This window comes from Cyprinodon tularosa, unplaced genomic scaffold (genome assembly GCF_016077235.1).
Source record: "Cyprinodon tularosa strain WSP-4 unplaced genomic scaffold, ASM1607723v1 ctg441, whole genome shotgun sequence".
Lineage (NCBI taxonomy): Eukaryota > Metazoa > Chordata > Actinopteri > Cyprinodontiformes > Cyprinodontidae > Cyprinodon > Cyprinodon tularosa.
Genome location: NW_024039165.1, coordinates 65,175 through 88,821, shown reverse-complemented (window position 1 = coordinate 88,821; position 23,647 = coordinate 65,175). Strand labels below are relative to the sequence as shown.

At 37.3% G+C, this 23,647-nt stretch overlaps 1 protein-coding gene across 3 annotated transcripts in view; it reads right to left on the bottom strand.

Annotated features, from left to right (window-relative positions):
* Positions 1-2,951: 2,951 nt before the first annotated feature.
* srbd1 (S1 RNA binding domain 1) overlaps positions 2,952-23,647 on the bottom strand; it is a 76,666-nt gene continuing 55,970 nt past the window's right edge. For all 3 annotated transcript variants that reach the window (XM_038300145.1, XM_038300146.1, XM_038300148.1), the window contains 5 exons: positions 21,448-21,554; positions 19,925-20,092; positions 17,450-17,599; positions 5,249-5,433; positions 2,952-3,754 (listed from right to left, as the gene is read on the bottom strand). In XM_038300145.1, the coding sequence (XP_038156073.1) occupies positions 3,462-3,754; positions 5,249-5,433; positions 17,450-17,599; positions 19,925-20,092; positions 21,448-21,554 (903 nt within the window). In that variant the 3' untranslated portion in view covers positions 2,952-3,461. The remainder of the gene's footprint in view (positions 3,755-5,248; positions 5,434-17,449; positions 17,600-19,924; positions 20,093-21,447; positions 21,555-23,647) is intronic.

The window sequence follows — 23,647 nt, the reverse complement described above, 5'->3', positions numbered from 1 at the left end:
ATAACGTGAGCATATCCCTTAAAAACGGTTGAAGATGTGGAATAAACATAAATATGAACTGCATAGATCATGTGGTTATTTATGGTTGCATCAGTAACTCATCCTGTTGTTGCTGCTTTGATAAGTCATCCATATAAACATTAAAAAGAAGAGACAAAATGCTTCCCTGTCTAAACCTCAGCTCTGAGCTTTAGTTCAGGATTTCAGATCTGTCAAGAAACAAAAAACAGAGACAGTTTGGTAAAAACAAAGATTTGTCCTTGTTTTAAATCTGTCATTTGCTGTATTCTTTGAAAGCAGAATACCTCTCACTTGTCATCATGTCATTTAACCAATTTCTTAATTGTAATCCCTTTTTAACAAGGTTTTAAAAAACAATTTTAAATTTTTGTTTGTTTTTTTTTGTTAGATTTTTTTTTTACTGAATTAAGAACAGGACAGACAAAAGCAGAAACATAAGCTATTTTCTCCACTGACTGCTTGCTGGGCGGGATGCAGTCCCGAGTTGTTGGTAGTCTTATCTTGCTGTAAAAATGTACGATGACTCTTTTTTCATCACTGTTGAAACCTGATTTGGAGCTTCACATGTTTTTCTGGCTTAGTCTTAGTTTTATTAACAGAAGAATCACAATCGTCAGCATGCTACATGTAGAGCTTACTTTCAATGTTATAGTATCTATATATAAATATATATATATATATATAATAATTTTTTTCAGAAACTTCAGCGCACACCTTGATCTCATTCTGTAACAGCTGTGAGCCAAAGGCAGCAGCAGATAACAGAGAGATAACAAACTCCTCCTGCAGTTAGTCTGCTTTTTCTCGTATCTCTGTCTCATTACTGGAAAGTGTTTGACAAAAACGCCAAGGGGCAGCAGTAGCTGGCTACCAGATTGCCTGTCCCATCTGTGGGCTCACGTTTGGTAGAGGGAGGAAGCAGGAATGGTGCTGAGGGGAAGCTGTGTCCACTTGGACAAACACACATGGTTCCCCAAAACAAGAACACTGGATGCTGTTGAATGACAATGTCTGCCGTGAAAAGAAACCAACATAAAAAACAGAGAAGAGAAAGTCACAGAGATGCGCCGTCAAAAAAAAAAAATCCTTGATTTGACCCAAAATTCTAAAAATTATGAAAAAAAATGACATATAGGTTTCTTTGAATTTAACTGAAAATGCTAAAATATAATAGCAATGAAATATTTGTTTTTGTTTGTGCATCTCAAATGTATTCCATTTGTTTGCCCAAAGGAAGATGAGCATAAACAATGAGGTACTCCGCATTTGGAGTAATGTTTAGCAAAGAAGACCTAAGGCTTTCGCAGAATCATATTTTCTGTCTTTTTTTATTCCGGTTTCATAAAAACAAAGAAATTAGATCATGTGGATGGGGAGTCTGGGATTAATTTTGAAGCAGCTGATTAGGGCGTTTGTGTATCACAGGATAATTGTGTCTGGGATGTTGCCTAAAAAGCCTCCAGGCTTCGCTAAAGTCAGAGAGACAAACAGTATCGTTTTCCACGCTGGATGTCTCCGCCCACCCAATCAAAACCACATGCCCCCACCCATTTTATCTCCACATATTTCTGTTTTCTGTAATCAAAAGCTGGACTAAAAGCATTTGTTTTTGCTGAATTACACAAATATTTGCTCCTTTTCTATTCTGTTTGATTTAGAGGGCATAATTCACATATTTATCAACACCCGAGATAGTAACACTCACATTCATTCATTTCGGTTCATTTATCTGCACAGCTCTTTGTAAAGCTGGAACATCCTCCATAAGAGCAACTGACTTCAGAAAAATAACATGGTTTCAAACATATTTTTTATTTATATAATTCGTAAAAGCTTAACATTAAATATAAATTGTAATACAACAACTCTTACACATTTTTGAAAGTGTCCCTCAGCAGGTTGAAAGTTAATTACTAATTATTTTCGCCATCAACAAACTTTTGGTTTAGTTTTGGATGAATATTTAAACACTCTTCTTAGAAGAATTATTAGACTTAGTTAAAACTGGTAGCCTGGGACAGCCTTGATTTTAACAGGGTTGTGGTCATAACCCTGTTAGAAACCTGGCTTTTCCATTCCAAATGCAGTTATGGGAAAATATTCCTGTTGAAATACCCAATTTAAGCCAAGTTTCCATCATTTTACCCAAACTGTTACCCCTAGATGAAAGAAAGTTGGCAATAATATTCTGGAAAACCAAAAGAGCCATCAAGGCAAAAGCCTATCATAAACAGGAAGATGATAGAATACCAGAGTTGCTGTTCAAGGTGAAAAAAGTTCAACATTGGTGTGGACTGAGGGTGTGGGTGAGCAGAAAGAAAAACATGTTTATAGAGGTTAAGCAGACTTTAAAATGAAAAACTCTGTACCTACTGTCAAGCATGGAGGGGGCAGCATAAAGTCTGGGTCCCTAAACAAGACCCTTAACCCCTGATTGCTCCCAAGGAGCCGCACAGTGGCAGCCCATTGCTCCCCAAAGGGATGGGTTAAGGTGCAGAAGTGAATTTCTCCATTTTGAGATCAATGATGTTCAATTATCAATTATAATTGAAGGACCTGAACCATGTTAAAAATGGGTGAAGTGTGGAAGCTTGGTTAATACTAGAAAAAAAAAAAACATCTACCAAGTAAAGTGGTTGAATATTTAGGTAGACTTATAGCAGAAGCGTGTCAATAACTGTTTTATAATTGATAGTTAATAGCAGTTTTTGGTCTATTATAATTTTGAGCATCCCATTATTTTCTTTAAGCTCATTGTAGATTTGTTTAGTTCAAATGCATCAGGAAAAGCCCTATTAATATTTAATCAACAGCTATGATGAGTGCAGGTAAACATCTGACACTTTAAACTTTACATTTCAACATCTCACCACTGATATGTTATTGATTTTTCTAGTATTGCAGGTCAAAGATGATCAGAAACCAACATGAAGTCAACAAAAACATTTATTGTCTTATTTCCGACATGAATGACAGAAATAAATAACTTTTCCGAAATGTACATAGTGATCCCCAATCACCCAAGTACACAAAAATTCTCCTATATGGCAAACTTAAGCCAAATTAGTTCAAGTAGTAAGCTATTAGCATCACAGCTAAAGTGTTAATGATAAACTTTATTCCCAGTTTTTAGAACATATATGAAAAAAAAACATTGAAAATGTTTAAAGTCCTTAAATATGAACTTTGTTTGATCTGTAGGATCTCGCAGCTGACACTGAAATGCATCACAATAGTAAAACAACCAACTGTTTCCATAAATAAGGCAAATCTCCTGTTAAAACAAATTAACTTGCTTTTTTCTATCCAGTAAATCAGTTCGTAGCCAACATTTCTTTAAACATCTGGAGGTATTTTCCCTCTCAGATTGCTTGGTGTCTAATAAGAAGAGACAGGGCACAGTCCAAAATGTGGAATATTCTTTAAAGGAACCTCTGTATCTACTGGAGGACCCTAATCAGGTCAAGCCCAATCCGTCCCCTCTGGACGTCTATATTCAGGACTCGGACCTCAACCCGCTCCCCGGGGCCCAGAGCCAAACTGCGACGCCGCTGGCCGACGGGCAGCTTGTCCAGTGTAATGTTGCTCTTATGAATAAGACCATCACGACCAACACCGATGTCCACGAAGGCTCCAAACAGAGTGGTGTTGTCTACTCGCCCAGTGAGCACTGCTCCGACACGCAGATCACTCATCGACACAATTCCCCGCTTAAAGTCCGCCTGCCCAAAATCTGCCAAAGAAAGACGTAAAACCAGACTTGTAGGAAATAAGGCCAAATAAATGTAGTCAGACTGTGTGTGGCAAGAACCAGGGAATGCAGAAAAGTAACAGGATGGAAATGAATGACAAAGAAACCACACAATACAAGGAGTAATTCGACACTTGGGTCTACATACAACACTTCAACATTTCTAAACGTCCTGGCCATCCATACTTTCCACTCGGCCTGCTTTTATTTCAGTATCATTAACATAAACAAGGAAGGCTTGCTATCCAGGAAATAGCCAGTGCCATTATTGTCCCTTAAAACCCCTGATTTTATGTGGTAGCTTCAGCCCATCTGTTTATTCAGCTGAGCGCTGACTAGGAGGCCAAGCAAAGTGTACTGCAACCGAATAGGGCCAACCCCAAAGTGAACCTTGGAGTTGCGTTTCTTTAATTTTAGGAAGAGTTTGTCGATGCTAAGTGGCTGCACAGGCTGGACTTTCTTTAAGTTACATGAAACAGCAATAGAAAAAATATGGATGGAAAAATGTCTTAGAGCCCAAATTCAAGGGTGAAACTTACAAAAAACATTTCTTATTTGAACTTTTACTTAAACGTCACATAAAATAAACTCCTTTAAGAAATAGTTTTCCCTTTTATTTACATTTAATAATCATATCAGCTTTCTGAAGTTGAAATGCAACATCAAAGTTGATATTTCATCCATTTCATAATGAATGTCTCTTAAATAGCTTATATTAATTTTATCTCAAAGAAATTAAGCGCACAATAAATCTTTTTTTTTTTTCTTTACTGAGTAGCAGCAGAAGTATATTTAAGGTTCTGTTCATATGTGCCTGAGAATAAGCAGAAAAACATATTTTGCAGCATTTGGGCTTTTTGGCTGCTGCGTCAAGCAGCAAAGTCTGCTGGACCCATCACTTTCTGTCAGGAAGACACAGACCGGACTGTTGGGTTGCAGAGAGGAAGCCGCAACACTGTCAGGTCCTATCAAGTTACTCTGCCAAGACATGGCTATTATAGTCCAGGCTAGAACATTCAGTCAGTGTGCGTTATAACTAGCAAAACATTCACAAAGGGGGACAAATACGGCCTTGATTTCCTGTTAGCTGGTGGGGAGCTGTAAAAGACATTATAACAGTAAGATGAGAGAAAACGAGAAGCTACTCTGACTGCTAGATTGCAGAAAAGTGACAATCATCCTCTGTATGATCCAACAGATACTGTTGGCCAGAGTTGAGGCTTTTGCACAAGATTTTAAACAGTAAGGGGAAAAATGTTTGTAGAAAGTACAGCTTATTTTGTAACAATTAAAAAGGCATTTAAATAAGCAATGGGATAAAAAAATTGTTAAAAATCTAAAGCATTATCCTAAAAATGTCAGCTTTTTTATGCTTATACTCAACATCTTGAACATATTGGTTGTATTGCCACACTCTTACCATCTTCCTAAATAAACTAAATGAGTCGGGTTATTTTTAGGCAATGAAAGTCTTACTTTGTCGTATATCGAATCCTGGGGGCTGCGTCAGGCCATCTATGATGAGTTTGAGGGTTTCCGGGGTGGCATCCACTTTCTTGGCGAGCTCCTCGATACAACTTGTGGTAACCTTGTTCTCCACAAATTGTTTTAACCCTGCACTGCCTATTTGGTCCACACTCCCACCCACAAGGGACAGAAATCTGGATAGAAACAATGTAAGACAAAAAATATAGTTGGGGGGTTTAATTAATCAGATTTATATTTAAGATTTTGCAACAAAGGATCACAAATAGGTTGTAATAAAAAAAAAAAAGCTAAATTATTTCTATTTACATAAATTAAATTTCAAGAAGAATCCAATTGAGAATCTGACTTTATGAGAGCTAGTTAATAAATTGGATCTGGTCAAGAGTTGAGCAGAATTAGCTGTTTCCACTGACCATTAAATCAAGTCCATTTCAATTACAACAACAAACTCTTAGAAAAACAATGCGTACGTATCTGAAGGTTTCTAAAATGGTGGCTCACATCTTAAAATCAAGATGGAGATTGTGCCTATTAGTTGTTTATTGATTTGATTTATTGATTAGTTAAAAAGTCAACCTAAATGGCCAGTGCCATTTCTTCACAATGAGCAACATTTCCCTCTTGGGACAATAAACTATATGGCAAAAAACCAATATGATAAAACATCTTTGGTCTCATAGTCCTCCTCTAATCTAGCAAATACAATTGGATGTAATAAATACTGATTCCTTTCAAGCTGTTTCCTCTAATATTTATTTAAAATTTTTATTTATTTAAATGCCTCGTTGAGACTAAGTAAACAAACCTGAGTGTTTTTTCTAAAAAGACTAGCCTGGGTGCCATTCCGAACTTAGTCCCGCCCACAACGTTTGAGGTCGGGAAGTTTGGTCTGGCATTGCTCAACAGTAGCGCGAGTATGCTAGCAAAATATCTGGCGGGCCAATCAAATTGTCAGGGCAGGCTTTATACGATGATGGACAGATGATCAACAGTAACGTAATCAACCAAGTCACCAAAGCGCGCTTGGGTGACAACAACAATGGCTGCCGCTGGAGAGTTGAGGTGAGTAGTTTCTGCTATTAGGTCTGTTCTAGAAGATATCGACAGCAAATTAATTTTAAAAGAGGAACAGAGAAATGCGATTAAGGCTAATCTTCTTATTCTAGGCGTGCAACTGCACGGTTTGATTTTTGTGGACAACAACTATGCATCGCTTAACATACGTCACGCACTCCGTTGCTCTTATTGGTTGTAGGTCTATCCAATTGAGTGCAGAGGCATTTTTTTTTGGTTCGTTTGAAACACGCCCCATAATCACAGCTCTATGGAGCAGTATCAGACTCATATTCTGACTAGAATTGAGTAGGACTACGTAAGGCTATAAAAAGACAGCCTCTACTCTGCAGAATGTTAATGTTATCATCACCTGTAAAAGCTTAGGTATGTTGTGTTCTCCGACTGGAAAAAAATTGAATTTTTAAGTTTCCGACATTCTTGCAAATTATGGGCTTCGAACTGAAAATTATACGATAATGAAATTCTGCTTTTTCTGAAGAAAACCTTTATTTTTAAGATAACGTGAGAGGATAGGTTAGGCTTTAAGACTTATGGAACAAACTCCTTTGGAAAGACCAGCCCGTGGAATCAAAACAAATCCTCGGTCAAACAAGTCAGCAGAGCTGACAATATTGGGTCTTTTTCAAGTACAGAACTTTGACACCATAATAACTTTGAGTTTTAAGGCAGCAGAGCATTTTCCCCATATGAACAATGTTGATTCTGACCAAAAATAATTTTCTGCTGGGCTCCATATTAGGACCAAATTTGTTCGTACTGTATATAAATGATGTCTGTGAAGTAATAAAAAGTTAAAATTGTGTATTGTTTGCTGATGATACAAGTCTTTACTGCTCAGGTAAAGATTTGGATCAACAGTGGGGGAAAAATTAAAAGCAGTAAAACAATGGATTGATATTGACAAATTATAACTTATTCTAAATAAAAAAAATAATATAATTTTTGGTAATCAGAAAATAAAGGAACATTCCAAAATGTGAATGAATGATACAGAAATAGAAAGAGCAGGCCTATGTGGAACCAAATTCTTAGGTATTATTATTGATAGAAAATTAAGTTGGAAATCAAACAACATCTTAAGGACAAAAATACTCAAAACACTTGCTATAATGTTTAAGATGAAAACAGTTTTAAACCACAATTCACTTTACATACTCTAATGTTCTCTTGTTCTTTCACACCTCAGCTATTGTGTGGAAATATGGGGGAATAATAATCTTACTTCAAAAGAAAGCAGATAGAATTATCAATAAAGCTGATTATTTTTTATCATTATCTTCAACAAATACGCAAATACATGTATAAGGTACCCAATAGCATGCTTGCACAGTGTATCCAGAAGATGTTCACGCCAAGACATAGACAATATCTTTAAGAGGAACAAGCATATTTCAGAAAAGTACGATAAAAACAACTAAAAAAAGTATATGTATTTCAGTAAATTTACGGAACGGCCTGGAATATGAATTAAAAGGCTGTACCTCTATCAAAAGATTCAAAAAGTTGTATAAATCCCAAATTATATACACATATAAAGTTATTGATATGATTATTTGTAAAACTGTTTAATATGTAATAATGAATGCTTAAAGTACTAATATAAGATAAGAAAAAAATGACGAATAAATAAATACTTCCGTTAACTTGAAATTCTTGTGGTGATCCCACAATAAAGGATCAGATCTACAATAAAAGACAAAAAAAAACCTTTACCTTATGAAAATATAGAAAAAAAACATTAAGTTCATCAGGGAAAACAAACTAAGAAAACAACTATTGCTTTTTTATTTTTTTTTCTCATCTCTATACTCAAAACATTTTGAAAGTTTGACTTTTTTCTTCTTTTTTTTTCTTTGCTTGCAATAAGCAAGTATATGGCAATTAATTCTGATCCAAGAAATGGAAAAGGGATACCCTTTAAGAAGGTTTACTTCTGTCTAAACCTTTTTGGTCGGTGGCATGCATTGTACTCTATTGAGACATATTTTTAAATATGTTCTGATGACCAAAATAAAACTGAAATGGATGCTGCATCGAATCGACAACAGAATGACAAAGTACAGACCTTAATCCCCCTAAAATGATGTGGCAACAGAACCATGTAAAAAAAATTTTTTTAAAAAGCTAAAAATGTTAGAAGGCATCAATCCTGAAAAGACCTGGTAACAAAAGGTATAATTTTTAATCAATGAAAACCCTTAGACATCTTGGAACCTCACTTTTAAGCAAAATAAGAAAGCATTGTGAGCTCTTGTGAGGTGACTGTAACTAGAGCAATACTTTATGGTCAGATATTTCCTCTCCTAAAAACTAGGAAGGGAAGCTGAAAAAAAAACAACATAAAAAAGACATTTTTTATTGACAGTAATAGACCCACACTTCAGGTTAAAAGGGGTTAAAGAGGGAGAGAGTTAGTAATCAACAGCTGCTGAGGTGCTTGCCATTTCAAGAACCACATTTTATTTATACTCTAGTAAATCAGGTGCATCCACAACAGGCTGTAAACGCCCTGACACCTTGTCTCCGGATACTGGCTCTGCTTTGCTAGGATTGGATATTACTCCTTTCAACCACACTTCTTTAACTTTATCCAACCAGGATGTGTCAGCGCATAATGTCTAGACAGTCGGTCAAAGTTACAGAGCTTGAAATATAAATCCAAACTAATTAGCTGCTCTGCTATTTAAACAGACATAGTGACAAAGTGCCCCTATATCCAAAGTAACACAAAGAAGTAATGGAAGAATGAGATAAGTGTGGCTGTGGGAGGATTGTGCAAACTGCGTATATTATTTACAGCGGACACCGGGCACAGCTGGTGATAGACGTGAATGCATGTGTTCATTTGTGGACCAGTTGGGTAGCGTCCGTGATGGATGTCGCTTGCTGGTAGACTGACGCCAAACAGACTCCGCAGCTGTCCGCCGCTTGATGGACAGAACAGGTGGACACACACATATATGTATACACAAAGTTGATTCATGCACAATGCCGCTCAGAAATGCTCAATTGGCAGGAGAAGGGACAGTTTCTATACAGAGTACAAAGGGTTCTATGAGCCACTAGTGAGCCGAGAGGCTCTGCCACTAAAATCAGTGAGCATTGGAGGGATTTGACATGAATCAATCTGTCAACATCACTAAGATACATAATTGAAAAATAGGGGCCGAGTAAAAAACAGAAATTTCTTAGCAGTGAAAAAAAAAAAAAAACACCTCTGGACTGAGCTGTGTCTAACATCGAGGTACACCCTCGTTTTTCTGCCTGAGCTTCTCATCTTTCCTGCCATATATCCCCCCAGACTGACAGCGAAATGGTTTTGTCTTGATGGCTTAGTGGGTTAGGAGACATTCCATGAAGGACTCAGGGACTGGATCCAGGCAGGGACACATTGTTGAAATATATGCTTCAAACTCAGAAGGGCAAATTTATGTCTTGGTCAGATCATCAAAAGATCAGGGAAATTTATTTTATTAAATTTTATTTTTAAACAAAATGTTAGTTTACAGTTTAGTCAGCTCATTTTAGTTTCTATTTTCTGAAAATATATTTGAATAAACAATGACGCATTTTAGAGCCTCATACGTCTCTAAAGAAAAAAATTCTTTACATAGACATATTACCACCAGGTTTGTCTATTTAAGAATACACAGATAACTAGAAAGGGTAATAAATTGGCAAAACAACCCACAGGAAAAAGGTAAAAGTCAGATAAAACAACTAACTAAGGGGGTAGCTTAAATGGTCCCAAATAGACAAACAAACAAAAAAGTAAAAAATTAGGAGTAAGAATTAAGAAATTAAAGAAAGAGGCACTCATATCCCTTAATTTCTTCGTAGAAATATCATAAAAAATATAAAGAGAAAAAAGAAACAAAAGAGGCCGAACAGGCGCAGCAGGCCGATGTGTGTGGGGAAGGTCTGCTGGGACATCTGGCATAACCCTCTTTCAGGGATGTATTTAACTCCCACCTAGGAGAGCTTTTCTCAGATTCCAGCGGAAGGCTGGGGACATGGAGTCTATCTCGGTTGTTGATGCAGCCGCCATAATGTAAGGTCTGCTTTGCCTTTTGTGGCAGCAAGCCCTGAATCCAGTGGTGAACAATGGCAGTAAGAGTGGCAGTCAAACTAAAGCAGTGCTATCGAACTTCCTCCTAAGGCAGCAAACAGGAACGGTGAAGCCAAGCGCTGCTGCTCGAGCAGATGTAGAGGCAACACTCAGGCCTCGGAGGAGTTTGGTGAAGCCAAGGAGAGAGGCCATCAGCTGGCCCACAAGCAGTCCGGCCCCCCTCAGTGCTTCCCTAACACTGTTATCTGCAGGCTGGGGAGCTGCTGACCTTGACTGAGGACATTACTGGATGATAGAAGTAATACTTTCAGGATCTCCTCAACACAGATGTCATGCTCCTCCTGGTGGAAGCAGAGACTGACTGTTCAGTGTTGGACGTGTTAATTACCCAGTCACCATCAGGGTGGTCAAAAAACTCCACCATGGCAATTCCACTATGTCCATCGTGGTTCTCTGTGAAGGGTGTTCTGGGAGAATTGAGTCAGGGGGCCCATTATCAGGGACCATCCAGACTAAGTGGGAGTGGAGTTGGAGTGTGGTTTGCATTTCAGGCATTAAGTTGGATCTATTAAAAGTTCATTTTGGATCCCAGTAGGGCTGTTCTCTGTCACAAGTACTTTTCATAACCTTCATGTACAGTATTTCTGGGTGCAGCCAAGGGACAGATGGGGTCTGATACAGAGACCAGTGGATTTTGTCTCTGCTTTTGTAGATGACATGTTTCTGCAGGCTCCCTCCAGCACAGACATAGAGAACCTACTGGGAGAGGAAAATGGTTGCCTAACCTGTTCAGGTTGAAGCAGAGTTCTGCAGAGTGAAATTGGATGAGTTCCAGTAAGGTATCTTTGGGTGCAACTCATGAATGGTAGGAGAATGGAATGAAAGATAAGCGATTAACCAGTCGGTCCAGCATCACCGTCACTTGAAGAGGAGTCAGCTAAGATGGGTAACACATTTTTCTGGATCCCTCTCTTGGGAGGTGTTCTAGGCAAGTGCAATCAGCGAGAGTTACGCCAAATGCTAGCCTGAAATTGGAGGAGTTCCAGTAAGGTATCTTTGCCTGCAACTCATGAATGGGGGGAGAATGGAATGAAAGATAAGCGATTAACAAGTCGGTCTAGCATCATCGTCACTTGAAGAGGAGTCAGCTGAGATGGCTAACACATTTTTCTGGATCCCTCTCTTGGGAGGTGTTCTAGGCAAGTGCAATCAGCGAGAGTTACGCCAAATGCTAGCCTGAAATTGAAGGAGTTCCAGTAAGGTATCTTTGCCTGCAACTGATGAATGGGGGGAGAATGGAATGAAAGATAAGCGATTAACAAGTCGGTCTAGCATCATCGTCACATTTTTCTGGATCCCTCTCTTGGGAGGTGTTATAGGCATGTGCAATCAGCGGGAGTCATGCCAAATGCCCAAATCAAGCTGGAGGGACTGTGTGGCTTATTCGGAATGCCCCAAATCAGTAAGGACACTCGAGCTATGGGGAAAGTCAGCCTGCGACTGCTATAAGTGCTACCTGAACAGTGCCGGTAGGAAGGAGAGCACTGCCAGATCATTTGGCATAGGGACCTCCTGACAGTCCTAACTGCCATTAAGAGCTATACAGTTACCAACAATCCTTTGCATGACAGGCCGTTAAGACACATTACACCTGTGCCAACATGTACTGTACAGTCATAAAAAAGCTGATAACATTTTACTGTGACATATAAAGATGTTCATATGTTTTAGGTTTTATTAGAAAAAGCTTTAAAGACTTGCTACATCTGTTTAACTTTTCTTTTTGAAGTTCTTTTGGATCTAATCCCATTTTGACCCATTTTTGTCCCATTTTCATTTACTGTATGTGTGTGCGTGTTTGGCACGTAATGACGTCCTTAAAGATGAGAGCTGTGTGGATAAAGCACACCAGTCTGAAGCTCTTTTGATTCCCTGAATAGTGTTCATGCTGTTGACCCTGCAAAATGGATAGCAGCAAAGAAAAGGAGGTAGGAGCTACAATTTCAGAAATTTGGGTCCAGCCTATGTCTCTGGCTAGCCTTGGAAGACCTCAGACTTCCTCCAGAGGAAGGCACTACCTGGTCCTAGATCACAATGAGTACAAATGCAGGTGCACATAAAGACTTTAATAAAGTATGGAAGGAGCAACTTCAGCATATTTTTACTTCATTAAAACTGAGAAAGTAGCCATCCAAGTAAATACTCTAGAGTAAAAGCTGAGCTCGGTATGCAGACTACTCAAGTCGGAATAACTGATGTTGACATTTCATTTAATCTTGACCCCTTTTTTCCAGCTTTTTTATTGTCATTACATTGTCACGGGTACAGAGTAACGAAATTCACTCTGTATTTAACTCATCCCCTTGGGGAGCAGTGGGCTGACAGTGTGTGGCACCCAGGGAACTACATGAGCAGCCAAAATATGAAGATATGTGAACATTTTAGCATTTTGAAGACTATAAAAAACATGCACACAAATAAAAATCACAATTCTAAAATAAATTAGTGTAGAGGAAACATTTTTCCAAATCAAGTCTTTGAAGAAAAACTTTACAAAACCAATATTTACAGTAGGAGATGCACAAGTTAGTCTGTGTAAAGTATCTTCAGTGAAATAATCTGTTGTTAATTTTATATTAAAGTGACTTCAAACTGCTAAAGCACTCTTATATGAAAAACAATATCAAATTCACAAACACAAATATTGATATGATTATCTGTGTCAAGCACATTTTTGGTTAAAGCAGCTTGTTTTCCATAATCATCTTTATCATAATCATCATCAACTTTATTCATAAAGTGCCATACCTGAAACAACATATTGAACATCAAAAGCAATAAATAATACAAGATAATAAAGTAAATATTGGCACATAATAAATAAAAATCAACAAAGCAATTCCAAAATCCACATAAAAAGTGGCAGATGATTTGTGGCTTCTGTGCATAAATTTGTACCCTGATTATTCATCTCCTTTTTCATTGCTGAATGTTAGTATTTAAGGAAGACTGGAACTCCAGCAGCTTGCAGGACTTTTAGCCTAATATTTATATAATTATTGCCAACTCAGTGAATGTAGTTTGTGTGTGCATGTGTGAACAAGAGTTTGGATTTGGTTAGGCAGTGTTGTAGATTTTATCCAGACCCAGAGCAACGACCCACTCTGTCTTGTGTTTGAGAAATGTTAGGCCAACACTGTTACTTATTGGAGGAAAATTAACCCAACTGGTGCCAGATAAACTAACTTAAATCTTCTACAAGAAAACTATTTAAAAATGTTATGAGAAAGGAAATCCTTAAACCCGATATTACTTGGAACAGCAACACTAGCAATCTAAAGAGAAAGCCTTCACTTCTTGTGGATACAAAGCATCATTTAGAAAAGAAAGGTCGACAAATTGTAACTGTGCGTTTGTGTTTCTGCCTTTTGCATGTGTGGGTATATGGTTTCAGAAAGGCGGCTGATGTGTGGGCTGTGAGCAGTAATGGAGGATCTAGTTCCCCTAATGCGATGAACATGATATTCCTTATAAACCATGAAGACACAACACACATGAATGCTTACACACAAGCACACAGCGCTCCTTCACAACCCTCCCTACAAACCTGCAGATTTTATCGGCCGTAGGTGAGGATGTGAATAGAAGAGCAAGAGATTTTAGTGATATAGTGGCTACATAATAAATGGAGGTTATCTGGTGCCAGGTCATTTAATCAGCTTCCAAGGATCCTACATATTTTTTAAGTCAAAAGTCAAACATTGTCTACCTAATATTAGGTAATAAGAGTACTGAACTTGCTGATTATTTGCATACAAATTACTGACATGGTTGTTTTATTTTCTGCACGTCACACAAAACATGCAATTAACATAGTTCCAATTTGCTTCCATGTCTACAGGGTAAAAAAAAAGGGGGCACATAAAATGTTTTCTATATGGCATCTGGACCAAATTAAATCTGTCCTACTACAAAATCTATAACTGTGTACGAAAGTCTGCCCTAAGCTCTTAATCCCTCAATCACTCTATAGAGCTGGGACTATATAGTGGACCTTTTAGTGAACTCAGTTATCTGACTGTTCGGTCAGATGATCACTACTTTTCGCTCCCTGTTGGACATGTAACTCCGCCTCCTTGCACGGTGCATCTGCCATCTTTTGTTACTTGTCGCTGTGTCGCTACCCAATTGTGGGTTTCTTCTTTTTCATCCACTAGATGTTGGGACACTCATCTAAAATGTTGTAACCACTATATAGTGCCCTATATAGTGAATAGGGCAGACAATTGGACACCGCCTAAGACTTTAAATGCTGAAACCAGTACTATCCTGCAGTATAGAGATATCATTTTAAGCACACCATGTGACCTTCGATGCCCTTAATATGTTTGTAAATATACAGATTTAAAAAAATAATAATAATAACTTCGGTGCTATTTGGCACCAAGACCAGGTATAGGAACCTGAGGTCCAGTTTTAACGACTAAGCTGAAAGGAACCACTGATATTAGAAGCAGTGAGATTAGAATTTTTTAAATTCTCTAATTATTTTTACCTCACAGCCCAACTGCTAAATTAGAAATAGCATTAACTAGTGTAAGTTTGAGGGGACCTGGATTCAGTGGTGCAGTTGGGGGGTAGGGGTGATCCTTCCTATAAAAACACTGGCTCTTCAATCAACCCCTACATGTGGTAAACTGCCAGTTTAACAACACCTTGCTTCTCAGACTACCAGTGAATGTGTCTACACAGTGATGGTGAGAAATGACTGTGTTTATACAGTATAAAATGTTTAATATACTAGTTTATGCCTGGAGTAACAAGAACTACAGTTCTGCCTATAAATTATTGTCGCTTGAGCCGTTATCCCAGTAACATATAAAATGGTGAAGAGCTGTTAAATGTCGAGCTGCACCAGGTTACAATCAAGCTTGTGAGTTGAAGTAATTGTTTTATCCATTTCTGTTAGTTGAAACTCTGATTGCCTCTGTTATTTATGTTGCAGAGTCACAGGCATCCCTAAAGTCGGTCCCTGAGGGCCGCCGTATCGCAGGTTTTAGAGGTTTCCCTGCTCTAGCACAGCTGATTCACATTGATTGTTGATTAACAGACTTTTGCTGAACTGCAATAATCAGAATCAGCTGTGCTAAAGCAGAGAAACCTCTAAAGCCTGCAGGACAGCGGCCCCTCGAGGACCGACTTTGGGGATGCCTGGTCTAATATGTTTGCTTTAAAACATATGTTAAACTGCTCAATGTATAGTTAAACCTTGCATATGTAGTTGTCTTGCTGACTAGCTAGCTACACTTCTCAGAGAATCAATGTTTACATGCTTGTAGAAGTTTTGCACCATTGGCAGGTGAAGCGAGGTTTGCCATGATCTCATGGAGCCTTTAGATAATATGACAAACCTTGATTGTCTGAAAGTCTGCTTGAAGCTGGCAGTTAGCGTTAATGTATGATCATCCATTCCTAACTAATGAAAGGTGAAGTAAGTTCAAGGTGAAAGGAAATAGCCAATTAAATGAGCTCAGTAGGTGCTGCACAATATTTCAATAACAACATATTTTAAAATATGTAAATCAATATTGGTAAAATGGCTCTTAAAAACCTTTTTGATATTTTATGTACTTTACAGTGAAAACAAATATTTTTTTTTTCATATTGAGGTTTTTTTATTTTATTTTGCTCAATATCAATATTGAAATTATATTGTATCTGATGAAATTAAGAAATGTATCATGATATTGTCCAGCCTTAGATTCAGGCAGCAATTCAAAGACAGTGGAGAGCAGTTATACTTGTCTATGATGATCACGGTGGATTTGGTTATTGGCTAAGCAGTCAACCTGTTAGGTGATTTACAAGAGTTTGATTCCCTGTTAGGAACTGCAGGGAAGTTATTTTTCTTTCAATTTCCCCATAAAGGAACCACATTTAGGACAGTTAGCTTAGCTTACAATGCATTCTAAGGATCTTTTCAGCATTTTCATGTTCTTATTGCACGTCTACAATCAAAATGGTTTCTTTTATAAACCTGCAGTAGAGAGAGAGAGAGAATCAGAATCAAAACAATATTAAACATATTCCGTTATTTTAAGCTTAGGTTGTTATATTTTACTTGTCAAGTAGCTTCCAATCTAACAGTGTCTTTGCTTTTTTCATATTTGCAGAAATTGTGTGATTTTTCTTTGCTCTCTCACATTTTCAAGGTAAAAGATTTTTATTTTAATTCAGCAGGACATGGGCACCTCACAGAGCAAAGATAATAAACACCACTAGGGAAGAAAGAAAAACATTCAGAGCATTCAGTAGAATGAAATATCTGTCAGCCAGACAGACATTGCAGAATAAAAAATTGTTTCAAAGCTCTAAACTTTGGGTAGGAAAAGAAATGTGTATATAAAGCGCAGAAAATGGGAAATGAACATAAACTAAAAGGAACGACTGAAAAAAGTACTGAATACAGAAAGAAGCAGGACTTCTGGACATAACCCTAAAACACAACTTAACTAAAACAAAGCAAAGAAAAAAGGTTTTTGAAGCAACAGTTACAAATCTGCATGCATGTGTAAAGACATACATCATCCAACTCACGCACTGAGGCATTTAAAGGTGCATCAACATGAGGGGAGTCATGCTTAGAGCCACTAGTGTCAGAACTTATGTAGACTAAACACAGTTGAGTGACTACAGCTGCAGGAGAAAGGGCTTCAACACCACAAAGACTCCCTCTCTCTTTTTCACACACACACACGCGCGCGCACAGCTTTCTGAGGCAGATGTTCAATGTGCTTTTGATAACAGCATCAGCAGCCCTAACAATCATTTCTCACACAAGGACACTCGCGGAAAAGCCAACACCTCCTTCCATGTACGTATCCCATGTCTGCGTAAATCAAATCAGCGTCCTTCACCACTATAACCAGCACCATATGAGATGGTGTTAAAATCAGCTCCATCTTTGTCTGAACATGCTCGGCCAGTGGGGTTTGCTGCTGTACAAGTGTGGGTGTGTGGTGGTGTGTTTGTGTGGGCCTTACCTCTGTGCCACATGGTAGGACTCAGGGTGAATACAAGTTTGGTCCAGGGGGTTTAATGAGGTTGGTATGTCACAAGCAGCCTTTCCTTTGCTCTTCTTAGGTGCTGTTTTTTCTGCTACTGTTGTGGCACTCCCAGGCAAGGGTTTGGCACTGTTTGACAAAACACGAGAAATTCAAATGTTTTAAACACTCAGTGATTATTGATTATTATAATATTTATAAGTTTTGTTATTAATAGAAGTTTATTTTGATTGCTAACTGAAAACTAACATCTAACCTCAGCCTATTTCTGCTTCGTTCATTTCAGCCATAGATCTGCACATCTGAATATCTCTTCAGCAAACTTCTCCGTAGGGCATCAACAACTGTTAGACTTTTAATCTCCTGATGTTTTGCGCAGATCCCAGCCCTGCCTTGGCTGTGTTAAAAACTAAATGGTCCTCTTTATTTTTTCACATGAACCCAAATAATTATTTGAGCAGAAACCACTAAATGCCAGAATACTTAGCTTGTAATCTAATGCTGTAGTTTCAGCCACTTTTATAAAGTAGACATTTTAGTGTGGACACTGGCTCCATTTTCACAAATCTATTTTCTGGGTATGACTTTTTTTTTTTTTTGGACAGTAATCTACTCCATTTCAAATTTAACACAAATTAAGAGGCAATAAAACATCAACAGGCAAATTATGTATCTAATAAAAATAATAGAAAAGACATCATCATTTTTTTTTTGTTTTCTTACTAGAAGACTTATTTACAGCACAAATATGCTAAGTTGCAGTTATTTTTAGTGGTTTGATGATTATCTTGAAGCCGAATTCTATATCTATTTTTGATCATTTTTAGTAAGGCAAAAGACACCTTAATGTAATAGAAATGTGTTAGATTTTCACTCTGTCATCTATGGGGATCTAAAGCAGGGTCTTCAATTCGACTCCTGGACTTTTTAAACGTGCCTCAGCTTTAACACACCTGAGTCAAATAATCAGGTCATTAGCAGGAGTCTGGAAAACTTGACAGCAGCGGTAATTCAGCAATTATATTGAGCTGTGTGGAAGCGGAGACACAGAGAAGTTGCAGGACACCAGATCAAGGAATGAAACTGAAGAACCCAAATCTAGAGAGTTTTGTGGCATACATCATTTTACACAAACCTTTATATTTTGACTTGCTTTTTGCTTATTTGGTAATAATGTGCTTGCATTTGTGTTTTGTGGATGAACTTTAATTAAAACTATTATTCATAATATTACTCAATTCAATTCGAATATGAAAGTGAAAAAACAATGAACTTAAAGCAACAATAAACCAGATAGAGACAAACAAAACACATAAATATATTTAAAAAACATATTTTTTCTTTGTGCCAAGAAAACACTTAAAGTTTTTTTTGTTTCATTTTGAAAACTACAAGTTTTAGCCACTAGGTGCGCTAGAACTGCGGCAGCAGTAGCTTCCAATGGAGCCATCACAGAGCTCAGAGTATTAAGTTAAAAGTTCTCTTCTCTGTTGCGGTTGTTCAATAAAAGCACGCTTTAAAATCATTTGAGGTCAGAACATTATACTTTTAAATGTCATATGGCCCATTTACTGATTTAGTGCGCAATTTAAAAAAACTGTCACTTTGGGTCTCTGAGCAAGCCCCTTAACCCACACTGCTACCTGGGTGCCCCACGATGGCAGCCCACTGCTCCTCAATGGGATGGCTTAAATGCAGAGGTAAATTTCTCCAATGTGAGATCAATAAAGTTGAATGATCAATTATTATCAATGTGCTTTAGTCACAAAAATATAGAATGATGTAAACCCCAAATCCCACAAACACAAATAATTATTGTAAAAGGAAATGCGGTAAAACAAAAACAAAAAAATGCTGCAGCCACAGAAAATTGATGGCAGCAAAATGGAAAAATGTTGGCCAAGGAACAACTTAAGCGGAAGTGTGCCAAACAAAGAGAGGGGATTAGACTACCAGGTCATAAGGGACCAGGTTTGATGGCTGAATAATTGCTTCTTATTAAAACCAGATCTACACTGAAACTGACCAATAAGGTATCAGCTTCTAGAACGCTAAAACAAAAAACAACAAATAAAAACTTCCACATTACAGCCTTGCCTTTATTAAAAAGCATCTTATTCTGCTGGTAAAGATTCCAAATTCTCCAGGAAAAAAAAGTTCCCCGAAAGAAAAAAGATTGGACTGAAAATTTGATGGATAAAACTTTTTTTAATTAAAAAACTTCAAGTCCGGTTGCGGTTTTTAATCTTTAATTTGTATTTACCGCTATTTAAAACCTGTTAATTAAGCCAGTTATTAGATGTGATTTATAAATAAATTAATCCTAAGTGGAGCTCTAATTACCAAATAACATAAACATGCAGTTTTTATGAACACAGAATATTACAGAATTAAAATTCAATAAAGAAAATGTATTCTATTTAGGTTTCATGTTTTGACATCAGTGTTTTCTACCTGTTTAGAGTTTGCGGATTGATCCTAATGAAGCCAGCACACTGTTGGAAGCTCTTGGGTCCCATGCCTTTCACCAGTTTGAGTTGCTCTCTGTTGATGAACGGACCATTTTTCTCTCTCCACTCAGCAATGCTGCGAGCTCTGCCTGCGTTCAGCCCTGCTACATGCCTACAAAAGGAAACACAAAATTCACCAGACAAAAACCTTAGAAAACCAGTCCGTTTAAACAGCACTTTTTGGTGCTAATTACACTTCAGAACACTTTGAGTTGAATTTAAATACTAATGACGCATAAGTGTACAGAGATGTAAACATGATGGGATTCATGACAATCATCTGACTTTTAAATGAGCTGCTGACACAATAAATTTTCATTTGGTGATACCTAGTGTACATATTTAATCTGTTATGGCTGAGGAAAAAAAGGATAGCGATCTGAAATGCAATTAGCTCGATCCTGTTAATGCCCACAGCGAGTCACCTCCCCTAAAACACATTGCTATGTCAACACTGCACATAATATCTCAGTCATCAACACCTATGTGAGCCAAATGGTAGCAGAAATGGAAAAAGCTCACTAGCAGAGTAGACAGGTAAACAGATGACCTGATGGCTCAGCTAATGTCCATGCCAGCTTCATTTATTACTAACTTTAAAAAATAGCCATATTTTTCCTATACCTCTTCCTTCTTAGTATACGGCAGCAATACATATTGCTAATTTGTGTCCTGCAATGTTATACGACAGTTTTTCATGCAATTTTCCAATACTTGTGAATGTTTTTTCTCTCTTTTTTTTCTCATGTGCGCAGACCTGGCTAATCCTCTCAGTTGACATCAGTCGGCCCTGTTAAGTGGGGCCAGGATGTGAAGCATTAGTCTAAACAGAAAGCTGGCAGTCCGCCTGTGTGTGGGTGAGTGTGCATTAATCGCACGTCTGTTCATGAGTGTGAACGAAGTTTTGTCATGTTGTGACTGCAAAAGGAAAGTATGTTAGAAGATTGAGATGGACTATATCTCTATTTTACAAAATGCATGTGTTTGTGCATGAGTGAAAAGTGTGTGAAAATACACAGCCGCTGTGAAAAGGAATGTGTTGGCAGGCTGAGGTTTTATCAATACAATTTTTTTATCCTCATTACTATTATTTTAAATTAAAACCTCATAGAAGTACTTTGCTGGCTTAAAATTCATTGTCGAAAGAATCAACAAGTCAGAGAGTTAGTTTACAGTTTAAGCAAAACATGCTAAGAAGGAAGTATGGGAAAAAAAAAAAAAAAAGGTCTCCCCCTAATTTGAATACAGCAGGGAAAAATCCTTGGAACAGATTCAAATAAAATCCTTCGTACCGACAAAAAACTGTAATAAATTGTTTAAGAAGTTTATATAAGTCCTTAAAATGTTTTAATAAAATCTTCTAAAGTTATAAAGTGATTAATAAGCATTACGTAACTTTGTGCAATGTGGGTAAACGTCGAGTTTCTGACGATGGAGTGTAGCATGACTGCACAGGGTGTGAGCTACCTCATTAGTGTCTCAGAGCAGATGTTGATGTCCACTCCAACGAAGCTCACACACTCCTGCACCACTCCATCCAGCGCTGCCTTCAGTGCTCCCGCTGACACATCGTGCTGAAAGAACACATTAGACATGAAGATAGAGAGCTGAGGTACTACTGTCTAGTTTTCCTGCTGAAGCTGTATCCCCCCTCAAAAAGAAACAAAAAATCTAATCACAAAAAAGGGAAATATTTTTCAGTTTCAAACTGATTAAGCATTGTTATTTTCATATTATAGGGATATTTAAATATCTATATCTATCTATATCTAAGTATATATATGTTTTATATATATATATATGTTTTTTTTTTTTACGGTAAGTGGGAGATCTCTGATTTCCACATTTTTTCCCACCCATTTATTAGCTGTATGTCATATAATTTCCTCTTCTGTAAATAAATAAGGATTTCAGAGGATGTGTTTTTTTTTTTTTCAGGAGTTCTTCATTTTATATTATGGAGATTAGTAATTCATTGTAATTGGCTATTTGTTAGCAAACATTTCTTATATTTCTTAACTGTAACTGATTCTGATGATGATCCTATATTTCGTGATACTTCGACGGATGAATAAATTAAAGACTAAAAAGCAACTTAATGCAGGGAAGTTTGTTTAAATTCAGACATTTCCTTACAATAAATGATGCAACTGTTTGGAGATCAATTTAAAAAAAATAGTTTGACACTGTAGCTTCAACACATCGCATATTCAACAGATTTAGAGGTTGGATAGGATGTTTATCTTTAATACCTGACATGATGCTCTTCCTGTTCAAGCTGCATGTTTGTTCCAATTTGTATAATTATTTGTTTGTTTATATGTAGAAGGTAATCACCAAAAACATTCCCTATATGTGTAAAAACACTGATTGCCCATAAAGCATTTTCTGATTCAGAAAAGTCCAAGTTTTTTTTTTAATTCTCAAAGAATCTGGGGCTGAGACTAGCAAGCCCAAGGAGGAGTTAGATGGCGAAAAGGAGAACACATAAAAAAACAGCGAAAAAATTATCAGATTATTAAAAGTGTTGTTTTAGAGGAAGAAGACCCCAAGTAGGGAAAGAGAATGGAGTGTTTAATTTCAGCTTAACCCTTCAAAGCTGAGCTGACCACATTTAATACATTTATTTTCTTGAAAAAATTTATGTGTACAATCAGGCAAATGCAGATCCAATAAAATACATTATGAATTCCACAGAAATCCCTAATATATATACTGTATATATAAACTTCATAGGGATAATTTTCCGTTTAGCCGATATGCTCAGATTTTTATGGTAAACCTCCAAATGGAACTTTTAGTCAGACTAAGAAAAATTAGGAAAAAAAATTTAAATATCTACCCAATCTTATAAGCAGCATTATTTGATGAAACCGGAAGTACCTAACTGTGGGACATGATGAGTATTCAAGAACTGCAGCTGGAGACTGATGCCTCAGCAGCTGCTTGGGGATTAGCTGACACTCTAAAGTGAACTCCTGTTGGGCTGTTGTATCTGTGTGTCACTGTTGCTGTGTTTACATGCAGGGGTTTGTGTGTCCTGCGTATAAATGTGCTGGAGAGCAGCATGAGATGGGGCCCGTAACATGATAGAGCCCTGAACAAACGCTGACTTGTAAACAGATAACAACAACACAAGTGTGGCCCTTCTCAGGCAGCAAAGGAAATGACAGACGAGGACAAATAGGGATTGTGGAACATGTGTAACTCCTTAGAGTGACGTCCGGTCTCAAGATTGTCTGTGATTCATTTATAGATCTAACTCATTAATTTTGTCAAGAGCCAGATATTTTTTCATAACAACGTATGTCCATGTCACAAACTAAAAGATAGGAGAGGCATATGTTTCCAAATATTTTCCAAATCTAATAAAGTCACATTTGAGCCACTTCAGAATGTGATCCAAAATCTGGCTTGTATTTGATCTTTGTGAATTTGACTCCAAAAGGAAAACCAAGACTGATTTGACTTGAATGAATACTACATTGCTTTTCATTCAAAATGGCTCTTCAATCTTTTACAGACAGTGTCCTGCAGTCAGAGCAGTCATTAAGACAGACTGAAGCTACGAAAGCAGAGCACAGTGCAGCAGCAGTGAGATGTTAGACCTTATTAAGCTATGAAACCTCTATTTTAGTTAGACTGGAAGGCTAATTTAGGAACCATT